The sequence below is a fragment of the Pollicipes pollicipes genome, unplaced genomic scaffold, assembly GCF_011947565.3.
Source record: "Pollicipes pollicipes isolate AB1234 unplaced genomic scaffold, Ppol_2.1 Scaffold_4295;HRSCAF=5057_pilon_pilon_pilon, whole genome shotgun sequence".
NCBI classification, from domain to species: domain Eukaryota; kingdom Metazoa; phylum Arthropoda; class Thecostraca; order Pollicipedomorpha; family Pollicipedidae; genus Pollicipes; species Pollicipes pollicipes.
Window position 1 is genome coordinate 30270688 of NW_023596461.1, and position 22500 is coordinate 30293187.

Consider the following 22500-nt stretch of genomic DNA (forward strand, 5'->3'; position numbering starts at 1 on the left):
GATTCGTAAAACCGGTTTTCTAGTTATAGTGGTTTTGGTTTTGCTCTTGCATCTCACCTCCATGCCTTACGAAAATTTGGCGCAGCTGTGCCCAATTTGGAACAGCTCTAAGCGCTTGAATAACAAATATATTGCATTTAATAATAACATATCTGTTGTAAGGTCACTGGCGTATGCTGCGCCAAGGCAGGCCATGGCTGTCAGCGAAGGCAATGCTCAGAAAATTGTTCCATTTATTGCGACAACGTATTGTTAGAAGATGCTAAACAGCTTTGAAGATGGTCTCTTAGACATTACGACTATTGTGGTTAGGATAGCCACTGTGCAGTTTGAAAGTTATTTCGGATTAACCTTCGTGAATGGTCAAATGATTCCTTCGATCGGAGCACATGTAAACATCATATGGCAGACAGTAGGGAACATTGTTCACAGTGGAATGCCGGGCGAGCTGTGTGGCGATGGCCGTGATCTCTACCATTGTGGGCCTCGCTGGCTGCGGTATGCACTTTCTTGGTCCTTGACTTGGCTCTGTGAATGACGCAGCAAGATCACCACAGCGCGCTTTACGAAGAAAATCCAGCTATGCATCTATCTCTGCTTAGATTTCCATGTTATATGTATGACGTAGCATGGATTGGCTAGGGTCAAATATTTTCAACGTGAATACTAGGATCTAACTATTTTTAACACGAATAACATGAGCTCAAGACAACACAGGGAAAGCACGACTCATCACTGCAACTCAGTGTTGCGAAGGCTACGACGTGCGCCTTTCTACCACTCGCAAGACTAGTTTCCCGTCAAGTTGCGGTAACACAGCACCAGCTTCGCACCTTCTTGTACACCGCTGTCTTTCCGCTGTGTTGTACACCGCTGTCCTCCCGCTGTGTTGTACACCGCTGTCTTTCCGCTGTGTTGTACGCCGCTGTCTTTCCGCTGTGTTGTACACCGCTGTCCTCCCGCTGTGTTGTACACCGCTGTCTTTCCGCTGTGTTGTACACCGCTGTCCTCCCGCTGTGTTGTACGCCGTTGTCTTTCCGCTGTGTTGTACACCGCTGTCTTTCCGCTGTGTTGTACACCGCTGTCTTTCAGCTGTGTTGTACACCGCTGTCCTCCCGCTGTGTTGTACACCGCTGTCCTCTCGCCTTGTATTTACACCGAGGTGGTCACAGAGCTCCGTCCAGACAAGGGAGAAGCTTGAGGGCACCAGTTCGGTGCTGGCAGATGGCGGCTTAAGGTAGTCATAGCCAGAGCTTTTTCGTTGATCGCCCTACGATGCGTGGTCGGCAACTTGACCCCAGTCACCTCACCCCAGAGCCTATTTCATGATGAGCAGCCCAAGCTCAAAGAACGTCTTAGGGGAAGGAGGCTGATGCGTCTCCAGCATCGACTGAGGACGGGCAGAATGCACGACCTGGCCACCCTTGACTCTGTCGTCTTAGGAAGTCTGACAGGCTGGTACCAAACAGCATTGGATCGATGTCGGTAGCCCCAGCATGACGTCGTCGAACCGGAATGGCACTGGTTTGTTCGGACCGGCTTGATCAAAGCTATTAGTATTGGGTCCTGCGCATTAATAGGACTTCACGAAGCACTCAAATGCTGAGGCTACATGGCGCCGCCTGTCTCACCCTGTTCCACGGCATGCGCTACAACAAAACTCCTACCGACAGGAGTGCTACGACATCGCTTCTACTGCCAATACGTACACACGACATTAGTGCTACGCGACAAAACTTTTACTGCAGAAACCCACACCCGTCATTACTTTTGCTGCAGTCACTTATACAGTCACTTATTGCGCATGACGTCACTTCTACTGCAAAGAGCTACACGCAACATTAGCGCTACACGACAAGACTTATGCTTCAAAAATTATAATTGTCATGGCCTCTACCACAAAACCTTCAATGGTCCCTTCCTACGCTCAACATTACGTCCGCTGCTGATGCTCGCTGTGGAGTGCCAAACATGTGGACATCCAGCGGGGATGTAGGAATAGTTCACAGGTTAGGAGGGAACCGCACTCGGACGGCAATATTCCAATGAAATGCTCGTGGTGCTGATACGGAAAGCTATTTATTTATTATGTTGTGCGATTTTGTGGAATTGTAGTGCTTGGCGTGACAGCAAAGGCTGTTTTGGTGGCAAGATCTCAATGATGGGTTTAACTTTTCAAGCAGAAGTGATGCCGCTTTTCAGTGGCTTGACCAATAAATTGGAGTGCTGAGGGGGTAAGTTGTGGATTATGGCCTGTATCTTATTGCACAAATGTAGCATATAAGTATTGACCGGAGTATAAAATTGATGGTAAGTAAAAATGTATCGGTTGCTACAGTAGACATATTGGCGAACATTGGCTTTTTTAAATAAAGGTTTTTCATTGCTTTCAAGTTTTGTTGTGTAGCACTCATGTAACCAATAAATCGTTGCGGTTGAAGAAATGCCGCATATAGGTAAAGGCTGTTTAGGTCTTTGCTTTACAAGTAATGACTAGGAAAGGTTTTTGCAGTGTAAGTTTTGTCGAGAAGTGTTCTTGTCGCGTAGGAGTGTTTGCAGTAGAAGTAATGCTGCGCATAATTGAAGACTGCACACGTTTTTACAGGAGGTGTAACGTCGTGTATAACCTTTGAGGTGTAAATTTTTGATGTAGCACCCATTCATGTCTTTCATAAGTCTGTACCGCAAAAACAAAGTATGTATAAGCTTCGCGCAGTAAAAGTAATATCGCGTGTAACTGATGCGGGACTTCTTTCGGAAGGAGATTTTCCCCTGGCGTAATATCGTGATACCCTTTCACCCTGGCAGAAAGTGTGAGCGCGGAGGGGAGTCGGGTCCCGTAGCGCTGGTTGTCCAGGCGCGCAGCTTTCCCACAACTCTGCCGACACGCTTAATATCAGTTTCAAAGTGGGTTCGGCGGCATAGGCCTAGTGTTTGGCATCTTTGAGTCGCATGACGGCAGGTGACAGCTCTGAGCCTGTGCTGACCTCGGTCGCCAAACGACCCCCAACCCATCTACTTTGGATCATTCCTAGATGTGTGGAACTGGCCAGGACAATTGCCCCGAGTGAAGTCCCCCTGCCGGCTGTCGTTTATTTTAACATTTCCTCGGGTGGGGGGTCAAATTGCCCCGAGTGAAGTCCCCCTGCCGGCTGTCGTTTATTTTAACATTTCCTCGGGTGGGGGGTCAAATTGCCCCCCTCCCCCCCCGAAGGTTTTTCGGAATGGTTTCCGAACGGAGCGGCTTAGCCACGCAAAATTTTGCATGGCTGTAGACAGTTGAGTAGCGGATGGTTTGACATGAACATTTGTATGTACCTCTTAAGGTCGCTGACCTATGGCAGGTCAGAGTCAGGTCGTGGTTTCAGTGAAGGCAATTTCTGGGGAATCGTTCAATCTGATACAATAACGGAGTGTTTGACAGTCATACATTTCTGAGATGCTTTCTTAGGCCCCACAAAAATTGAATGAGTAAAATACGTTGACCTAAGGTCAGCTATGAAGCTCAGACCAAGGTCAAAACTAACTCGACTTGTTACTCAAGGGGTTGCTGTGTGGGATAGTTTGTGGTGTTCATTTCGAATTTATTGACGGCAGGAACCGCATTATACATCTTCCGTTGACTTCTTAAAGGTCAGAACAGGTCATTGACCTAAGATGACCCAGGTCGACGTTTTGTTTTAGGAACATACTGCCTAGCGTAATCTCTTTCTGGTTTGTTCAAATGCAAAACTCAGAGCAGTCTTGCATAATTTTGGTAACCATGACCTTCAAAAGGTCAAACAATGTCACTGACCTCAAATGGGCTTGTGATCTTTTGCGTAGAAACAGTTGCCTAGGTTCTGGGGGCACCTTGGGGTCTAACCTGGAAATTGACCTTGTTTGACCTTATTTGACCTGAAGGTCATGACCTAGGAACCTCAAACTATGACGTAAGTAAGTTCACGTATAGATCAACACACCCTGTAAATTTGGTGTCTCTAGCTTTCTTAGTTCCTGAAATCTCAGAGAGGTCAGTTTGCCCCGCCCCCATCCGAGCGACGGGTATCTAGCCGACCACCCAGGCGCGTGTTAAGACATGTGCGTACTTTCACAGCATGGACCCGGGTGCAGACTGCGAGAAGATGATGCATCCTGTAGCGCTGTTCGATCGCGAGATACGTGTCATTGCTGGTGCATTTACGTGTCGAAACATGACGAGTGACAGGCCTAGACACATTTTAAGGGAAGTGGTGGGGCTAACGGTTGCGTACCGCTCAGGCCTAACAATTGCCTCAGGACAACCTCGCTCAAGGAGTGTCTTGAGTCCTGACCTCAGACGTACAATGCTGGTTGGAACCCCCTTGACGTCCATCAGATCGCATGTAATGCCCCGGTGCGCTTTTCCTCTGGCAGCCTTTCCGTCAGGCGGGATTTGACTTCTGCACGGTTCGTGGAGACCTGCATCTTCACCTGTGTCCTGGAACTTCCCCCTCCCCCCCCCCCCCCCCCCCCCCCCCCCCCCTCCTCGGAACTGAGTTTCAATCGACGGATGCGCTGGATCGACGATGATTATTTGAAACCAATGCTTTTGGCCTTAAGTACAAAATGTGTTTAAATGTTCGTGTCTCAAGACCAAACATGTCTGCAATGGCGACGTCAGGAAGACTGACAAAGGAGGGAGCTGGCTAAAAGCGAGGTCTCAACCATCCCATCGTGATCACGCCTTTGGTCCTGCCGATAGTCATTGCCGTAAATTGACACGCATCTTTTAGGCAATATTTTATTAACTAATTTAAGATATTAGTAGACATGGTCTAATTTGTAAAGAAAATGTACATTCCTTTTACATTCTTTGTACATTTGCACAGGGAATGCATGGTTCCAGACTTGCCCGCACACACACACACGCACACACACACAGACACGCACACACACACACACACACACACACACACACACACACACACACACACACACACACACACACACACACACACACACACACACACACACACACACACACACACACACACACACACCACACACACGCACGCACGCACGCACGCACGCACGCACGCACGCACGCACGCACGCACGCACGCACGCACGCACGCACGCACGCACACACAGCACACGCACGCACGCACGCACGCACGCACGCACGCACGCACGCACGCACGCACGCACGCACGCACGCGCGCGCGCGCGCGCGCACACACACACACACACACACACACACACACACACACACACACACACACACACACACACACACACACACACACACACACACACACACACCAACGTGCATTGCAATGGACGTCCCGTTGGGCGCCAGTGCTTGTTCTTTAATACCCACCCAGGTGGCTGTTAGAATAGGACGCGCTCGTGTGGGGCGGGGTCAACTGTACCCATGAAATGGAGATAGTTTCCAACGGACGGTTCTAGAATATTCACGCGAGTATGTCCGCGCAAAGACGTGCTCCTGGCTTTTATTGGACGCGACGACCCGCCCACTAAATTACGTTTTATGGATCATTTATTATTGACGCCGTCGTTGTTTCGCGTCGTCTTCATTAGATGCATTCATGCAGCCTGAGAGGACATCATTCGATTCGAAAGCGGCGCGCACTAAATACTGGCGGAGTCGTCAGCGACACACACACATCTGCGAGCACGCTGCTGTGCGGTACGGTCTGCCTCTCCGGCGGCGCTCCATTTCCCCACGCGTCTGCTGGCTCTATTGGTGGGCGGACTTTGCTGCCGGTGCGCCGCAGCTCTCAATGGCCTGTTCCAGAAGCCACATTGCTGTTGATAATTAGCTGTCGATTAGCCGAAATCTTGTCCAATCAGCAGCCACCCCTACGCTCTGCCTGTGATCCGCCAACGTCCTCCGCTCTGCCTGGCGGATACCGGAATCGGTGATATGGTGGTCTGCCTGGCGGATACCGGAATCGGTGGTATGGTGGTCCGCCTGGCGGATACCGGAATCGGTGGTATGGTGGTCTGCCCGGCGGATACCGGGATCGGTGGTATGGTGGTCTGCCCGGCGGATACCGGGATCGGTGGTATGGTGGTCTACCCAGAGAATACCAGAATCGATGGTATGGTTCTGTGCCCGGCGCATACCGGGATCAGTGATGTGGTGGTCTGCCCGGCGGATACCAGGATCAGTGATATGGTAGTCTGACAGGCGGATGCCAGGATCGGTTGTGTGGTGGTCTGCCCGGGGGTACCGGGATCGGTGGTGTGGTAATCTGCCCGGCGGATACCAGGATCGGTGATGTGGCCGTCTGCCCAGGGAATAACAGAATCGGTGACATGGTGGCCTGCCCAGGTTATACCAGGATCGGTCTTGTAGTTGGTTCTTGCAGGGACACCACGACCGATGTTACGGCGGACTTTTGTAGGAATACCGATGAAATGGCGGACCTCAGTGGGGATATCAGGGCCGGTGATATTGTGCACAGTGGCGGTGTTACCCTGTTGTGGTAGTTCCATTTGTTTAAATTGTTGCAGCGTTCGCGTTTCACTGAACATTTATTCTGGCAGCTTAGAAAATGGCGAATTTGTACAGCATAGCACAAAATGGAATCCTGAGTTTGCAAGACCCTGGCCTGTAGCGTGCTGGAGCACGAGGTCTGGATCTGGCGGTCCCAGCCGCGTCGCGTCGAGGGGTCCGCACGACCGCTGACTTCCGGTCAGTGGGTGGCTTATTCAGGGGCTGCTCGTGTTGAGCGGGTGACCCGGTCTCTTCCCCTCCCTCTCAGATGTATTACTATTGGCGCCGGCGTCCGCACCCGTGGAGTTGACCGCACTCCATCGGAAAATTGTACATGCTTGGCCATTGGCAGGAGCGGGAGCAGCCGGCACAGCGACGTCCACTGCCCCCTGGCACGGATCGCTGGACGGACCGGCTCTCGCATAAGGCTGCTCACCACGTGCTATCGCCGCAGCCCCCCGCCCCGGGAAAGTCCGGCTGGACAGCCGACGAACGTTGCTGGCGGACACAATCCGGCTCTAGTCTGGGCTAGGAAAAGTACTCGGATCTGTCCAGGACCCCGTGTTCTCATGTGTCTAGAGAGCTATGTTCCCATGTGTCCTGTGAGTCGTCATTCGATCTGCCCTGGACGCTGTTGTTTGTGCTGTCCCGAGAGCTGTGTTCCCGTGTTTCCTGGGAGCGATGTTCCGATGTTTCCCGAATCAGTGTTCCGATGCGTCCCGGGAGCGGTGTTTCGCTGTGTCCCGGAGCAGTGTTCCAATAGACCCCGGAGTGGTGGTTCCATGGGTCCGGGAACAGTGTTCCCAATGTCCCGGAGCGGTGCTTCCACGTGTCCTGGAGCGCTGTCTCCATGTGTCCCAAAGCGGTGTTCCGATGTGCCCTAGGAGCGCTGTTTTGATTTGTCCCGCAGGCTGTTCTCTGGCCCGTCTGTCCCGTGAACCGTGCTACGGCAATATATCCGATGACAGAGAGCACCCTGAGGTAGCCGAGATCGAGCAGCGGCCGCCGGTGCTCGGAAACGACGGTCGGCGCTCGGCAACGGCGGCCAGGGATTGAAAACGGCGGGCCATCCTACGCGAGCTTCGAAGTTCGGTTCTAAGCGTCTGCCACCCCGACACTACCGGAATGATAGGACGGTTCAGTTGTGCCTTGAGTTTTCAGGTCGAGCCCGAACTCATGCACCTGCCGCGCTTTGACGTGAGGCGAGCGATCCTTTTCACAATGTTCTCGACGTGAGCGCTGGGATTCGCTCCTCCTGTTCAAAGTTGTCTCGTTCCCAACACTTGAACTTCCTGTAACGAGCGCTCCTTGATTGTATGCATTACAACGCTCTCAAAGCGGAAAAAAAGTCACCACGCCTCTGCCCCTCATCCAGCTAGAATACAGTGGGTAGCACCCAAAATTCATGGAATGTACTCGTCCTCACTAACGTCTCAAACCAACAACCAGGACTCGGTCAGCAAATGACCATGACTGTAGTCTTGAGCCCTGGCGAAATCAATGCATAACTTTTTCACTTCACCAGTTTAAAGGACGGTTTTTAATCCTCACCTTACGGTAATTTTTCGCCTTCGCTAACAAAGTAGGCAAGTAAGCCAGGCCTCAGTAGGCTCGGCAAGAAGGCTAGAGCCGCATAGAAAGCGGCATTTGAAAGCTGTAGTCGGACTGCATCATGTAGGTGTGACTGAACAATAGTGAGTGCGGCTTTTGACGGGTCAGATAACAGATGATAAGATTAAACTAGCACTTTAAAGGCCCCCGCTGTTGTCCCAAGAACAAAGAATGCTGTGATGCTGCGGAAGAGAGCGTTGAAATGCTCTTGAAAAACTTGAGATAGTTACTAGGGTACCTCGACACATGCAAGCTTTGGTGTCTCATGTCAGTCCAAAGGAATATAGACTATTACTGCATTGGCCTGCTCGGATATGTCAAGAACCAAACAAGCTACATGCCTGGGGAAAACTCACTGGAAATGCCTCCCAAATGCTGTAAGATGTGTGTCATTAAGGTTTGAATCGTATACTCTTGAAATCGTCAAATCTGCTCGTGAATGCTGCTGGTAGCAGAAGTTACCACGGAAAAGGTATTAGGAACCTCTGAGCCCTCTCTCAGGGCGAGGGTTAAGGGCAAGACCAGGGCCAGACTAGGTTAGTAGGGCAGATGCCCAGATCGCAACTACCGAACCTTCTGAGCTCGTCAGGGGAGACCCGGCACACAGCGAGTGCAGAGCCAGGACCTAACGGCTGCAGTCGTGGGTGTGTCGCCGCCGTCGTCCTGCAAGGGCCGGACTGCTTTGTTTACCTTGCTTTTATCTACAATGGTGTTCTGCGAGCTGCTGCCGGTGCAGACGCAGCCAGCAGACTGCCGAAAACACTCACCCGAAACTCGATCCGGTCGACCGGCGCTGCTCGCGCCTCACTGCAGGGATCGGGAGCAAACGTCCGATGAAGGCTGCAGCGAGAGCAAAGACCAGAAGCAAACGTCCGGAGACAGCTGCAGTGGATTGGCGAGATGTTGCGCATAATTTAGGACGTCCTGCTGCACGAGAGGATCCCGGATTTCGTCAATGGAGGTGTCATGCTTCTCTGTGGCACGACCTCCTGGAACTTGGTATTTCCTCTCCAAAGAATAAAGCCCCTCGCTTTTTACCACTTAGAAATTAAAAGCCATTAGAAGGTACAAATCAGCATGCGTTAAGATGCGAGAAACATTACATAAAGTCGGATGTAACTGAACGCATACAATGGAGCGTGGCGGCCAAGCCGGTTAAAATTTTTAATTTGGCCCTTTCTTTAAAACAATACCTGTCAAAGGTCTTGTCAGATTCTCTCAGGGTTTTACAAAGTTATTGAGGGGCTGTGGATTGGACGCCAGCGCATATTGAAGATCGACATAGGGTCAACATTTCTATTGAAATATTCAGCCCTTGTTCCCCTGAGGAAATAATCCTGTCTTTAGAATCCTTTAGCGAAAAATTAATCAAATAGTTCTAAGCATGTGAGCTAGCCGCGAGGCCGAAAGAACACAGACCCCAGTGTTGCGGCCTGCATGGGCCGCGCGGCGTCGGTCTCGCAGCTAACATCCAGTGGCACGGGAAGCAGTTCTCTCAAAAGCTTTACGACATCCGCTGGTACACACGTAGAAAGTATTCCAGGGCACAGGTTTCACCTCTGCGATATTCAGATTGAGAGTTGGGACGGATTAGCTCCCTTGCTCATCCCTCTGTAACTGTTATTTCCTTTTTCAGAGGATCAACTTTGAAATTGCACGAGTAAAATCTTGTGGTCCTAGTTTGAAGAGCACTGGTCCCGCCCAGTCTGCAGCTCCTGGTGGCTGCCAGTCTGGTGATACGTGGACAGGGTCTCCCTGGTCCATATGGAGGCCCTCAGAGGGACACAGCATACACCTGTCTCCTCCCTGACACGGTAGGCCCTCTGGCAGGGACATCTGGCACTACATAAACGTAGGAGGCCTCACTGGCCCCTGCTTAAAACGGCGCGGAGAGCCCATGGTTCGATGCTAGGGCCTTTGACAAATACAGGACGTTTCTGCTGTCTAGCTGTGGATGTGAACTTTTGCATCATCATTTATCTGATCTCCTTTCAACGTCACGAGGCCCCCGACGAGGGGCGCAGCCGTGATTTGCAACGGGAGGGCTGACGTGATTTGCGATGGGGAGCTATTTTTACGAACGAGTCCCAGCCTCATCGATAGCACCTACGCACTGCGAACAGACTAGCGGATCTCACAAACGTTGATAGGTACGGCATTCAGCGTATCAATGAGCTATCAATGCTGGTTTGTCATAGTGCCTTGAACAGTTACCTCAGCTGCGTACCGTGCATTTTTCACGACTATCCGCTGGTCTAGTTGCTAAGTTACGATGGGTGGGGGCTACATATCGCTGCCCATGGATATTTTCCATGATGTTTCAAACTAAAACAGCTTTCCTGAACACCAGATTCCGGAAACATATTCGGGAGTGTCGTGCTGAAAAAACGCGCACGAACCTGAAGGCACGGGGGGGGGGGGGGGGGAATTAAAGCCTCATGAGCCTCCCTTGACTGCCTCACTGGCTCCGACCAATGCATAAGGTCCTTCAGGGTGCCATCCCTGTCCCTGTTCAGCAATTGTGCCCCTGCTGGCCGACATAGGGCCTGTTTGTCACTACTGTTCGCCATGAACAGATCATGGATATTTGGTGTGAACAAGGAGCTGGTGTTTTGGCTGGATGGCACCCGCATGGTGCGTTGCTATTCCGAGCGAAGGACGTTCTTCTTTGTTGACGTGGGATGGGATGACACACGGTGAAGAATTACTCCTTAATGATGGCTTCGATGCATAAAACTGGCAATTATGACAATTTACCATCAACTTGTCTTAACGTTGCCAAAACATATTGCCTCCTTTGATAGGTTAGGCCCGTCCGAGGTGAAATTGACGGTCTAGAAAAAATAATTCCAATCGCTAGCAAGCTTCAACAGTTCATCGTGACTGTGTTCAAATACCTGGGATATCATTAAAATACTTGACGTAGAATTTGGGGTTTAGGCACGCGTTGGTGGTGCCGTTTGTTCAAGTTTACGTATAAAGAAGGTCGTCAATGGAGGTGCCATTCGGCCACTCATGGCAATTCCAAGCCCTACATATAGTGAGCATTACCACATCTAAGTATGATGTTCTCGAGACGGTAACTGTGGGGTGTGTTATCTTATCCGTTGTAAAGATACATAGGCCTATTTCGTTGTTCTGCAGCCAGGTCATGTACCGTTGATGCACTTTTGAGGCCGTAATGACGACAAGCTTCTTGCAGCGGAAGTACGGAATTTCAAACTCGAGTTGAGAATACTTCGGCTGCCCACCCATGGACCTCACCCATATTTATAAAAGTGGGTTGCGAAAACGATGCAGTGGTTATCATGCCATACATAAATACTTTTTGGTAGCGGACGGAATTTAGGCTAATGGCGCGAAGCGCTTATAATTTTTACGACAAAATATGACAATTTGAGTGCAAGGTAGCATTTTAACAAAGCTAAGACTAAGTCAGACTGCTAGACCGTTACTGTTGCTGTTTCACGTTTCATATGGTGGCAACACGCGACCCATGTGACCCCCTCGACTACACCACTGGTTATGCTTATACCACTGGTCATGGTTATGGTTACACCACTGGTTATGGTTATGTTTACACCACTGGCTACGGCCTCGATCAACTCACGTCAACATGAGCAAGCTCTGCCACTGACAATGCACAATGACAATCTTTGACCACGTGTATTAGCAAACGTCGCCATTGTTGGCTTCTCTACAAGAAGGTGGCATAAGAGAGTCGTATTATCACTCATACACGCCGTGATCCATGATGAAAGTTTTACGCGCAAGTGGCAACCTAGCTAAGTGGCGCGGATGATAAGTAACGCTTATCTTCGTCGGCCGGCAGGCTCCATCAGCAACATTGACGACGGCGAGTATCAGTGTCCGGACGGCACAAGTCCGCAGATCCGGAACCAGGTCAACCAGGTCATCTCAGGCGTGGTGGGCGCCGCCTCCAGCGTCACCTCCATCCAGGTGGCCAACCTGCTTCGGCTATTCAAGATACCTCAGGTCAGCCCGTGGCGCCCGCCTGACGCGCGCCTTCACCGGTTCCTTCCGGCCACGACCTCAGCGGCGCCGCGAACAGTTACGGCGGGGTTTTGTTATACGTTGCTGAGGATGGAAATTACGACTGGTAATGCGTCCTGTTACTCTCAAAGACCGTCCGTCTTGGGCTTGAGGCCATGGTTGTATTTTTTCTGGCATCAGTTAATGCATGGGACTCCTTGAAGCACAACAGTTTTGTTGTACCTCTCTCGGTTGTTTCGGGAGGCCAGTCTTCCTCTAAAGGTCCGGTTACATGGCCGTAGCTCCCAGCTGCAGGGGACATACAGCGTCTTTCCTAAACAAGAGCGTGTGGCCTGAAGTTGGGCCCAGCGGGACGCGAACTTTCCACCGCGATGTTAACTGTTTCATAAAGCGCGGTTTGCCAGTATAGATTGGAGAAGTTGGTGCCAAACTTGGTGCAGTGCTGTACGATAGGTAGTGACATTCTGCAGTCGCCCTGTATCTCAGACGTCCAGACTGCATCCGGCGCCGGCGGCTAGTGTCATTTGTGATCTGTAAGGTGATCCGCCGCTCCGCAGGTGGCGTCGCTCGTGGAGTTAACAGCTAGCTCGAAATCCCAGTCCGAAATGCGGGTTATGACAAGCCACACGCGTTTGTATGACTCCTTGCGTTTATTGAGAATCAGCTTGCCTGCTAGTGGCGCACATGATCAGCAACGCTGAGTTGGGTTAAGATTTTGGGAGCAGAGGAGGAGGAGGAGGGGGGGGGGGGGGGGGCAGGGCATGGAGGAGCGACTGGTGTTTGTGTAGTGACAGCCGTTGATCGTTCATGGCACGTGAACAAAATCTGAGACGCAGCAGGTTTTTCGCCAGGAGGTATGCGGGGAGCAGGGTTCCGAGCATACCGGGAGTAGGCCTTCCGAGTGCAGGTCTTTCGAGCGTACCATTCACGGCAGCAGGTCTTCCAAGGTTAGGTATTCTGAGCGTAGGTCTTCGGAGAGTAGGTCCTCCGAGCGAAAGTATACCAAACGTAGGTATTCAGAGCAGTAGGTCTTGCGGGCATACGTCCTCTGAGCTTTGAATGTCATTAGGCATTCCGGGAATAGGAGGATGCTCGAAGGTTCGTAAGTGATATAAGGACACGGAGCTAATAATGCCAAAAATGCCACACATATTTCAGGAGCTGACCTTGTGTCGCATAACCAAAAAGTAAAACATAGGGCGTCAAAATCCTACAATTTTTTTGGCCACGCCCCTTTCTGCTACCAACACCAGCATTCCAATATTCGCGTAATGTGATGGTACTTGCACCAATGCGGTTTGAAATTCGTGTGCAAGCTACTGCTTTTGCTTTTGGAAGAAATGTTTCACAACTGAGGAAATTAAAGCAAGCATCAGATTTAATGAAATAAGCTTACTCATAACATGTGCTCCTCAATACGTCATTTTTTATTGTGTCATGTAATGTTTCCATGCCGTTATGGTGCTGCTGACCTATCCATGCGAAATTGTCAACCTCAGCACTCACTTGTGGTACTTAATTTTGCAGAAATATGGCCATGGTAGCGCTGGAGGTGTTTTCTGCATCATGCATCGTTGCATGCTCATGTTCTGACCCTTTCCCGTGGTGCTCTTGCCTGTTTATCCGTGAGCTTACGGCATGTAACACCATTCACACGTTCAATTATGGTGCTTTAATTAAGCTATTCCATTACAACTCATATTTCCGTAATAACTAGCACCCATGTCTAGCTTCTTATCCTATCTAGTGCAAATCATGATTTGAGATCGAAACTGGCACAATTAAAAGTGATAGAAAACGATGTGATGCATGGTTGGGTGGAATTATGTTGGTTAGGAACACCACGTGATCGATGTAGGGAGGGGGGGGCAGGATATGAATGACGTTTCCATGGTGTCATGCATGCCTGAATGGCCTTGAAATAATCTGCACGGAATGGTTTACACGTCGTCGCAGGTATGTAGCTCAGAAACTAGTGTTTTAGGTCTTAAGAAGGGTAGCACCGTAAACTGCACGAATAATTTTTTGAATGGCTGTTTCAGTTCAAAACCGTATACAAAGGTGGAACTCTCCCTTAAACCATTCACGGTATGATCAGGAGCCTTACAACAACTCAGTGTTCTTTTGTTTTCGTCGCCAGTAAGCTAGCAAAAGGAAAGCAGTCGAGCCATATTCTTGTGTTCGACTTCGATGTTATCGTGGTGGGTAAAAGTGTGTTCTTTTTTTGTCACCGAACGAATGTCTGCGGATAAAATCGTCCCCAGCAGCGACATTCTGAATGTCTGTGTGATATGGTATTCCGAATGCCTATGTGACATGACAATCCGAATGCCTATGTGATATGACATTCCGAATGCCTATGTGATATGGCAATCCGAATGCCTATGTGATATGACATTCCGAATGCCTATGTGATATGACGTTCCGAATGTCTATGTGATAGGCAGTGAATACCTATGTGATATGACATGAAATGGTAATGACGTCCATGCGCAGCAGCACAATCAGGAATCGGCTTATCAGCGAAAGCCTCCTTCATCACCGCGACTTGCAATGTCATGCACATAACCGAAAAGTTTATTCTTGCAATGTCGTTCAACTAACGCCAGGATAAGCGCTCCTGCGAAGAATGCAGGCACACCGGCGCTAGATAATGGGATAGTTCAATCACAAAAACGGTCTTCTTTCACACTCGGAACTTGCCGCGGCTTCACGTTTAAGCTTGATTTAGGTTGGATTTGCCATCCTCGACCGCGAAAAAAGACGACAAGGGACCTCGAGAGCCAGGGCAGCTGAGCGCATGGCAGAATTCTTAACAGTGGCACGCAGCACTCGGGAATGACGTCCAACATGCGAGCCTCCTCAAGGCCACGCCCAGTCATGAAAACCACGTGTGCGCTTGGAGCCCGACCCCAACCACCATGGTGCTCTCCACCATACCTTTGGAACGCTCCAAGCGTGGCGCGACATGTGCTGCCTTGTGAGCGCCTTTCGCTGCGCTCCCCCAATGTGTATATATTGGTTCAAACTGGTTTTCTTGGCTGCCTAGAAGGGAAGAAGGAGTGTGTCGTGTTCCGGGATGGGCTCAAACTGAGGTGACGGAGACTGTGAAAATGTTGGACGAGAGGTAGTAGGGGCTTGCTGGAAAAAGGATGGATCGGGGTCATGGAAAGATGGGATCACAGAACCGTTCGAAGAACACAAAAACCAGTTATTTCATTTTCTGGTGACGCTAAGCAAAAGCGAACAAAACAAAAAAGCAAAAAGGCAATCATTTACGGCTGCAGTCCAACTTAACAAGACTGTTACGTGCTTTCACAAACCAAAGGTATCAGAAATTCCGGGCCTAAACTTAGTGAAATCCTGCAGTTTGAACAATGAAATGGGATGTGTTTCCACCACCGAGGCATAAAATCAATTTTTGCCGACTCTAGCCGCTTCTACCATACTTTGCATACATAAACTCAGCATAAGCTCGTTCGTTGATTTGGACGCATCGAAGGCGCGAAATTGTTAGTTTTATTGAACTCGTGCATTTGTCCTTATATAACCATAGCTTAAATGTGTTTTAAAAATATCAAATGTACTAAATACCAATTTTCTACTGACTTCCAAGGCAGTAGGACCAAAATCCCACAGAACCGCCTCTTATTTGAAGTAAATCTCTTGGTTAAGAGGGATATGTGAATGGAATGTTTCCTCCCCCAACCTCATTGCATATATTTCCTATACCACCTTATTTCTCATTCGTTATTGCCCCCTTCTTACCTATATCATTGGCTATAAAAACAGCTTCCAGCAGCCAAGACTAATATTGGGTGAAGGCTGGACTTGGAAAAATCGTCTCTTCATTGCTAACGAAGCATTAATAAAATATTTGCATTTCAAGCAATGGCATAGTTTTAAAGATGAGTGTGGGGGCTGAGCAGTAAACAAATACGCAAACATCCCCCATTATGTGCTTGTCTTCCCAGATTTGGCACAGTTATGTACTAATTGAGTGGGGGTTTTGTGGCCTGAATAGAATAGGAACTATGTAGGTGCATAGTACAAACGCTGATTTTATGATCGTTTGACTGGTTACTTTGCTCAATCGGAAAAAGCAACAATGACATCGATTGGCATTTCACAAGCATCCTAACGTGGTGCGTGTCCTTGCGGAATTTCATAAGCCCCCAGCCTTAAACCCACGGTCCTCATCAAAGGAAGGAAAGCTCGTTGCTTGCTTAGTTCTGGGGCATTGGGTGCTTGCGACTGTTTCGGTGTCAGTAGCCGTTTCTGTCGTTTTTCTGTGACTTTAAAAGACAGTTTGAATAAACACATGCCAATTTCTGCCTTGACTCGATCATCTCACCCACTTTCCCTTACATGCCAATCAATAATATCAACTAGGACCAAAAATTAAACCGAGATAGGCATTTGCGAAACTGCAATGTGAATGCCACTTGCGAAGCCCCGGTGAAAGCGACCCCTCCTCCGCAGAAAGTCAGCGCCAGCCTAACATATTCCAATTACACAACAAAGATCGAAGCATCCTCTTGTGGCTAGATGAATCGCCATGTTTAGATCTGTTTCAGCATTTTTTACCGTCCAGTTTGGGATACTGAAAGTTGGCTGGTAAAAACAGTGAATTGGCCGACAGGCCAGGCCATCCGAAATACACTGATTTGTTGCCGGTCTGTCACCGAAGTGAGCGATCAGCTAAACATCACGGTACATTTTTGTCGCCGGATTAGGATGGAGCCTAAGAAAGGCACCAAGGTGCCGCAGGGTGCGGTAAAGGGTCTTTATGGAAAGGCTTGCTGGTATGGTAGGATGAAATGTATAGCCACTGAAGCCCCATGAAGATTGTAAAATGCGCGCTGTAGTATTTTGCTGTGGCCGTCACCAAAACTTTCGCTCAAAAGCTTCTTCTTTCTATGCCGTTACCCAAGAACAGGTAACCAGGAGCGCCCCTCCCTCAATCCCAGCGACGCGGTAAACCGTACGTTAACACCAGAAAACAAAATCAAGTCGCGGCACTCCCAGCTGGGAAGATGAAACAAACGTAAAGAAGCAGGCGAAGAGGTGGTGCAGACCCGAAGGAATTGTGTTATGTACTAGGTAGGGAAAAATCATAGATGAGAAGGCTTAAAGTAGTCATTAGCCAGTCAGCTAATGGCAGCCCGCTATAACCGCCCAATAAGCCACAACCACTCAATTCACCGTGTTAGTAAGGGCTATACGGTCACACAAGTCGGAGGGGGCAATTACTTGGTCATTTTCGTGCTGGGTTTTGAGCTGGATGTCCAGGGAGCCCACCCAGCTAAACAGAGCTTGTTGCTGGGAGAACTCCCGGAGCCAGCCCCGTGAATTTTGGTATATGTGCATGACTTTAGCTGTCGGAAATTGATTATGGAACATGAAAAAGGTTAAATATGAAGTGCGTTGGATATGTACAGCACAAATGATTGCAATGTTTTCAAATATGTTGGTTAAGTCAATATGTATTTACGAAATGCTTGCGGATGATGCTTTTAACGATGGTTTTTGTCACAGGGATATCAGTTATTCTTGAAAAATATGAAACCATAATGTTGTTCCACAGCTTAGGACCAAGGCAAGATGCTGTAAATAGTCTATAGTTACGATTAGAAAAAGGTTGGTCCAATTTTTTTGCTCGCCTCATATCCATGTCATTTGATTCGTAGACCTTGTAAATAAAATCAAATGATGCAGGGAGCTGTGAAGTTACAAATTTGTGCATGACAATTAACATTTGGGATTTAGCAATATCCAATAGTTTCAAAACTTTGTATCGTTTAAAGATTGGCTCTGAGCTTTGTGGAGGATACACATTTTCTATAAGACGCACAGCCCTTTTTTGCAAAATTACTAACCTATCTAGTTGAGAGGCATAATTTATACCCCAAATCAAGCAGCAGTAATTTAAATAAGGAAGAATCAAAGTGTTATAGAGTAGATGTGACGTTGTTTTATCAATAAAGTACCTAACCCTACTTATTATTCCAATATTTCTACTTACTATGTTTGCAACAAAATTAGTGTGGCTTGTAAATTTGAGACATTTGTTAATGATAAAACCAAGGTATTTTAATTATTTTTTCTCTTCAATAGGTGAATTATTAATTTGCAGATTTATTTGGAAATGTGAAGAAAGGGTGGTGTAATGCCGTGTGAATGTTTTTGATACGTTTATGGAAAGAAAATTAGCAGCAAACCAGGAAGTCATTAGAAGCAAAAGCGAATTGACATTGTTTTGAAGCTCAACAATACTTCTATTTTTGAAAACAATCGCAATATCACCAGCGTAAGACAGATAAATCATGTTACTGCTTAATTTAGGCAAGTCATTTATGTACATTAAGAAGAGAATTGGGCCGAGAATGGATCCTTGGTGTACCCCATTGTTACGTTTTTGATTGTTGATAGATAATTCCTGATTTTTGCAAATTGAGTTCTGCCAGACAAATAAGAGGATATGATTTCATGAGATTTTCATCAAATACCATATTTAGAAAGTTTACGCAGAGGAAGGCTTATGTTTACAGTGCCAAAAGCTTTTTTCAAATCTAAATACAAGCCTAACAAATATTCCCCGTCTTCAAAAGCCTTAGTCATAGTTTTCTGCGGAAGAAGAATTGGCATGTAAGTACTCTTGTTCTTCTGAAATCCGAACTGCTTTTGGTGATTTTGGTTTTGGTGATTTTGGTTTCGGTTGGTTTTGGTGGTTTTGGTTTAGATGAAGGACGAGTCTGTTATATATAGGTTTTTCGAGAATTTTGGACATAAACGGCAAAATACTGATAGGTCTGTAGCTATTAACAAGTTGCGAGTCCCCACTTTTAAAGATGGGTTTAATCACGGCTTTTTTGAAAATGCCTGGAAATATCCCCGAGGACAAACAGCTGTTGAAAAGATGGAGAACTGCCTTGAGTATAACCTTATAAGATAGCTGGGATATTTTTGAATTAATATTGTCGACTCCAGCTCCGACGTTGTTTAGCACATTGATGTTAAGAACTAATTCCTGTTCATTAGTGGGGGGCAGATCCATTTCATTTTCCAGATTTGTGATGAGCTGGAGGGGGTCGAATGATGATTTATGAATCTTGTTTTTTTACTGTTGTCCAATCTCAGTGAAGAAGTGGTTAAATGATTCTGCGATATCCGGATCGTCTGTGATAATTGTATCATTAGCCCCAACAATCCTGGTTGGATCTGCATCCTTTTTTATTTTGAATTTATGAGAGTGTGTAATGTTTTCCATGTTTCCTTGGAGTTGCTAGAATGTTTAGTGAATTCGTCACTGTAGTATCTCTTTTTGGCTAGCCTAAGAGATCTAGTTAAAATGTTACGGTAAGAAGTGTATGTTGCATCATTTTGGGAACCGGTTTTCTTTAATTTCTGTTCAGATAGCTTACTTTTATGTGTAATTGATAGAAGAAGTGCAGGTGACACCCATGGTCTGCGTGAGCTAGTTTTTCGAGGAATGTGCCTTGTGTGAGAAAACCCGGTGATCCCGGCATTGTAAACATACACAATTTGATTTCCAATAGTATCAGGTTCTGGCTCATTTTCAATATCAACGAGGTGACCAACAAGGAATTGTTTAAACTCTTCCAGCCTTTTGTAATCAAATGTGGTAATAGGTATCCGAACATCAGGGGAGTGTGGGTGTGAGGCATAGTTCATGGAAGCAAGAATAGGGAAATGATCAGACAAATCATGAAGGAGAATGCCTGTATGCATCACTTTTGATGATACATTGCAAAATATGTTATCTGGAAGAGTGCATGATGAATAGCAAGATCGAGTTGTCCTGGATATTGCAGGAAAGAAGCCATTTGAACGCATGTTAGTGAAAAATGCTTGCACATTGGGATTGGTATTAAGTGAGAACAGATCAAAGTTGAAATCACCAGTAATAGATGTTACTTTGTTCATTTCTTAAGCCAAATTAGACATTGTTCTGGCTCTGAGTTGAAGTGGTGTTTGTCAGTGTTGGGTGACCTATAAATTTGGCAAATGATAATATTAGCATTGTCACAGAGAAGTTCAGCACAAACCAATTCAGCTGTAGAGAAAACTGGATTGCTAAGTTGTATAGGATGAAGATGATCAGCAATGTATTCTGCTGATCCACCATCTACCCCTTTTGATCTGCTGCAGTAGAAAGCTTGGTATCCGGGTAAGTCATAATGAGTTTGCAAGGCTGCAGACAGCCATGTTTCAGATATAGAAATTACATGCCATGTTATATCAGTCCGGGCAAGCAGACTACTTAAATCATCTTGCTTCTTCAGGATTGACCGAACGTTAACATGCATAAGGTTAAGTGCACTGATGCTATGTGGAATAACAGTTTTTACCTTTTCAGGTAAATAGAATGTGCATGCTTCTCTTAGTTTTTCATAATCATCATATGATAGTGCAGGATCACTGCCATCGATGTTTGAAGCAAATGGATTAAACACCTTATCATATGAGGCACCAAGTGTCGCGTGAATTTGAACATTGTTATCGCCGACCTTATTCACTATGTCGGCAAGTTTTACCACCCTTGGATGTTATATAGTAGTCCACTTTAAATGATTTTGTTGCATGCTCTTCGAAATACCTAGGCTTAGAATGGCCTAGACGAAAAAACCGTCTCTTGAGAAAGTAAAACCCCCATGTACCTACGTACTATGCTGAGCCCTCCACGATACACTTCGAAAAATAGTTTCTACCTAAAAAGTAAATATCCAGAAATGGAGTAACCGAAATTTGAGTATTTTTGTGAAGGGGAAACATCAAGTTTCAGGAGCAATGCAATCAAAATACAATTAAAGCAATGAATACACTGAAAATACGATAGAATAAAATACAATGCAATAAAACGTGGCCACATCCTTGACGAAATGCTGGGTCCGCCCTTAGACACCACGGGCTGCTGCCAATGCATTGCAAGGGAAATATGCAAAATTAAATCTGGCACACGATCACGGAAGTGGACACTATGTTGCAGGGAATGTTCCACACATGTATGATGTTTTGAACTGAGATAGCCATTTTCATGATAATTGCCTGCAGTGTTCAGCCGTGCCTTCTTAAACACTGCAAACCTTCTTTTTTGAGCTTGACGCACGGGAACTTGTGCTTACCCTGTGCTAATTGTGGTGACTTACCCATGGGCCGCCTACCGCGCGCCGCCCATGGGTAAGTCACCCAGACATGGATGACGTCACGGAGAGGTCACGCAAACAAACCACCTTATCGGCTGTGTTGTCCTGATGGTGGAGATAAATGTAGCCACTTAAACATTCGTGTTTGCGGTGATCCAGCATCAGGTGTTCCAGCGACAAAAAGTAATTGGCTAGGGTTAAATTGCGCTGCTCATTGCATGCCTCGATCACGAATCACGTTTCACATTAAGGGGAATGTTCCGCCTTTGACGATATTGAAGCAAACATCAGAGATGATGAAAGGACTTCCTTAATAGCTATTGTTATGCTTTTCAGTGCAAAAGACTGTTCTAGACAACACTAGTTCTCTGTTTAGTAGATATGTTCCTCAATGCGTCATTGTTTGACTACGTCATCGTGTCTTGCACAACATTCGTCAGTTGGTGCATCTTTTTGACATTTTTTATGAAATTCAGTTAAGGCGCAATTAATTGATATTTACCAGGTTTCTTCCTGTGACCAATTCAAGATCAAGATCCAGGACCCAGGGATCTGATCTCAGCATAGATTGCTGGAATCTAAGAAAAACACATCGCTAGATGGGTATTGAATTGAGGGCAAAGAGAACCTTACATATTTCAGGGTTGTGTTCACAAAATACTGGGAATTTTCTTGTCATATGAACGAATAGCTTCCATTATAAGCCACAACGCAGATATAATTTACCAAAGCAGACGGTACATCAAATCATAGCATGCTCTGTTGCTCTCCATCTCTTGCCTCTTACTTTATATTTACGACTGTTGCCTCGTATGGGACATTAACAATAAATCACAACTTCATCGCCGCATAATGCTACAAAATGAGCTGCCAGGGCATTCAATTATGCATTTTCACCCGCCTACTTAGAACCCATCTTCGCAAAATTATATATATATATATATATATATATATATATATATATATATATATGGGTGTGGGTGTGTGGGTGTGGGTGGGTGGGTGGGCGTGGGTGTGGGTATGGGTATGGGTATGGGTATGGGTGTGGGTGTGGGTGGGTGTGTCCGTGCTTGCAGCTGTGTGTGACATACAACGTAGGTTGGAACATTGTGTCCAGTTCAACTATGACAACCCTAACTGTTCAGTGGTTGACAGTGGTACCTCTGTCAACCGTTGAACAGCAAGCGTGCTTCATCTTCCGTTGGCAAGGGAATCGGCATACAT

General features: G+C 47.2%; 1 protein-coding gene across 1 annotated transcript in view; it reads left to right on the forward strand.

Annotated features, from left to right (window-relative positions):
• LOC119097417 (metabotropic glutamate receptor) overlaps positions 1-22500 on the forward strand; it is a 194481-nt gene that overhangs the window by 34435 nt on the left and 137546 nt on the right. The window contains exon 6 of the mRNA XM_037220459.1: positions 11928-12091. Within this exon, the coding sequence (XP_037076354.1) occupies positions 11928-12091 (164 nt within the window). The remainder of the gene's footprint in view (positions 1-11927; positions 12092-22500) is intronic.